Source organism: Prionailurus viverrinus, chromosome B3, assembly GCF_022837055.1.
Source record: "Prionailurus viverrinus isolate Anna chromosome B3, UM_Priviv_1.0, whole genome shotgun sequence".
Classification (NCBI taxonomy): Eukaryota; Metazoa; Chordata; class Mammalia; order Carnivora; family Felidae; genus Prionailurus; species Prionailurus viverrinus.
This window is the reverse complement of record NC_062566.1, coordinates 67,213,737-67,214,174: the sequence shown is the minus strand read 5'-3', so window position 1 is coordinate 67,214,174 and position 438 is coordinate 67,213,737. Positions and strand designations below refer to the sequence as shown.

The 438-nt window shown below is 45.4% G+C and overlaps 1 protein-coding gene across 1 annotated transcript; it reads right to left on the bottom strand.

Moving 5' to 3' along the window:
• On the bottom strand, window positions 1-438 carry EDDM3B (epididymal protein 3B). Its single transcript, XM_047861551.1, has one exon. It carries the CDS (start codon window positions 436-438, stop codon window positions 1-3), a length of 438 nt encoding a protein of 145 aa, XP_047717507.1.

Below are 438 nucleotides of genomic sequence, written 5' to 3'. Positions count from 1 at the left end.
CTAATTTTTGATGTCTAACAATTGGATGTCCTCTATGCTGTCCACATACCCATTCATGCCACAGTGGAATTCAATGTAGCTGTAGCTGCTATGTTCTCTGTAGCTCTTTTTGTTACTCTCCTGGTAGCACTGGAGGATTTTGAAGGGATGCTGGGCCCATATATATACATTTCTGTAACGATCTCTCCACTTCCTGAGGCATATATGCTCGATTTTGTGCCACAAGGTATAGATGAAGGTGTGATAGTTCCTGTCTTTTGGAGCTCCTCTTTCCCTCATGAGATCATCGCATTTGTAGTCGCTGAATTTCCAGCTTGTGCTCAGGTAGTGCTGCTTCATGAATTCCCTCCAGGAAAGGTTCTGGCTGTGTATAAGCAGCCCACATAGGGGAAACAGCAGGGCCAAGATAGGGCCAAGGACCTTTAGAGAGGATGCCAT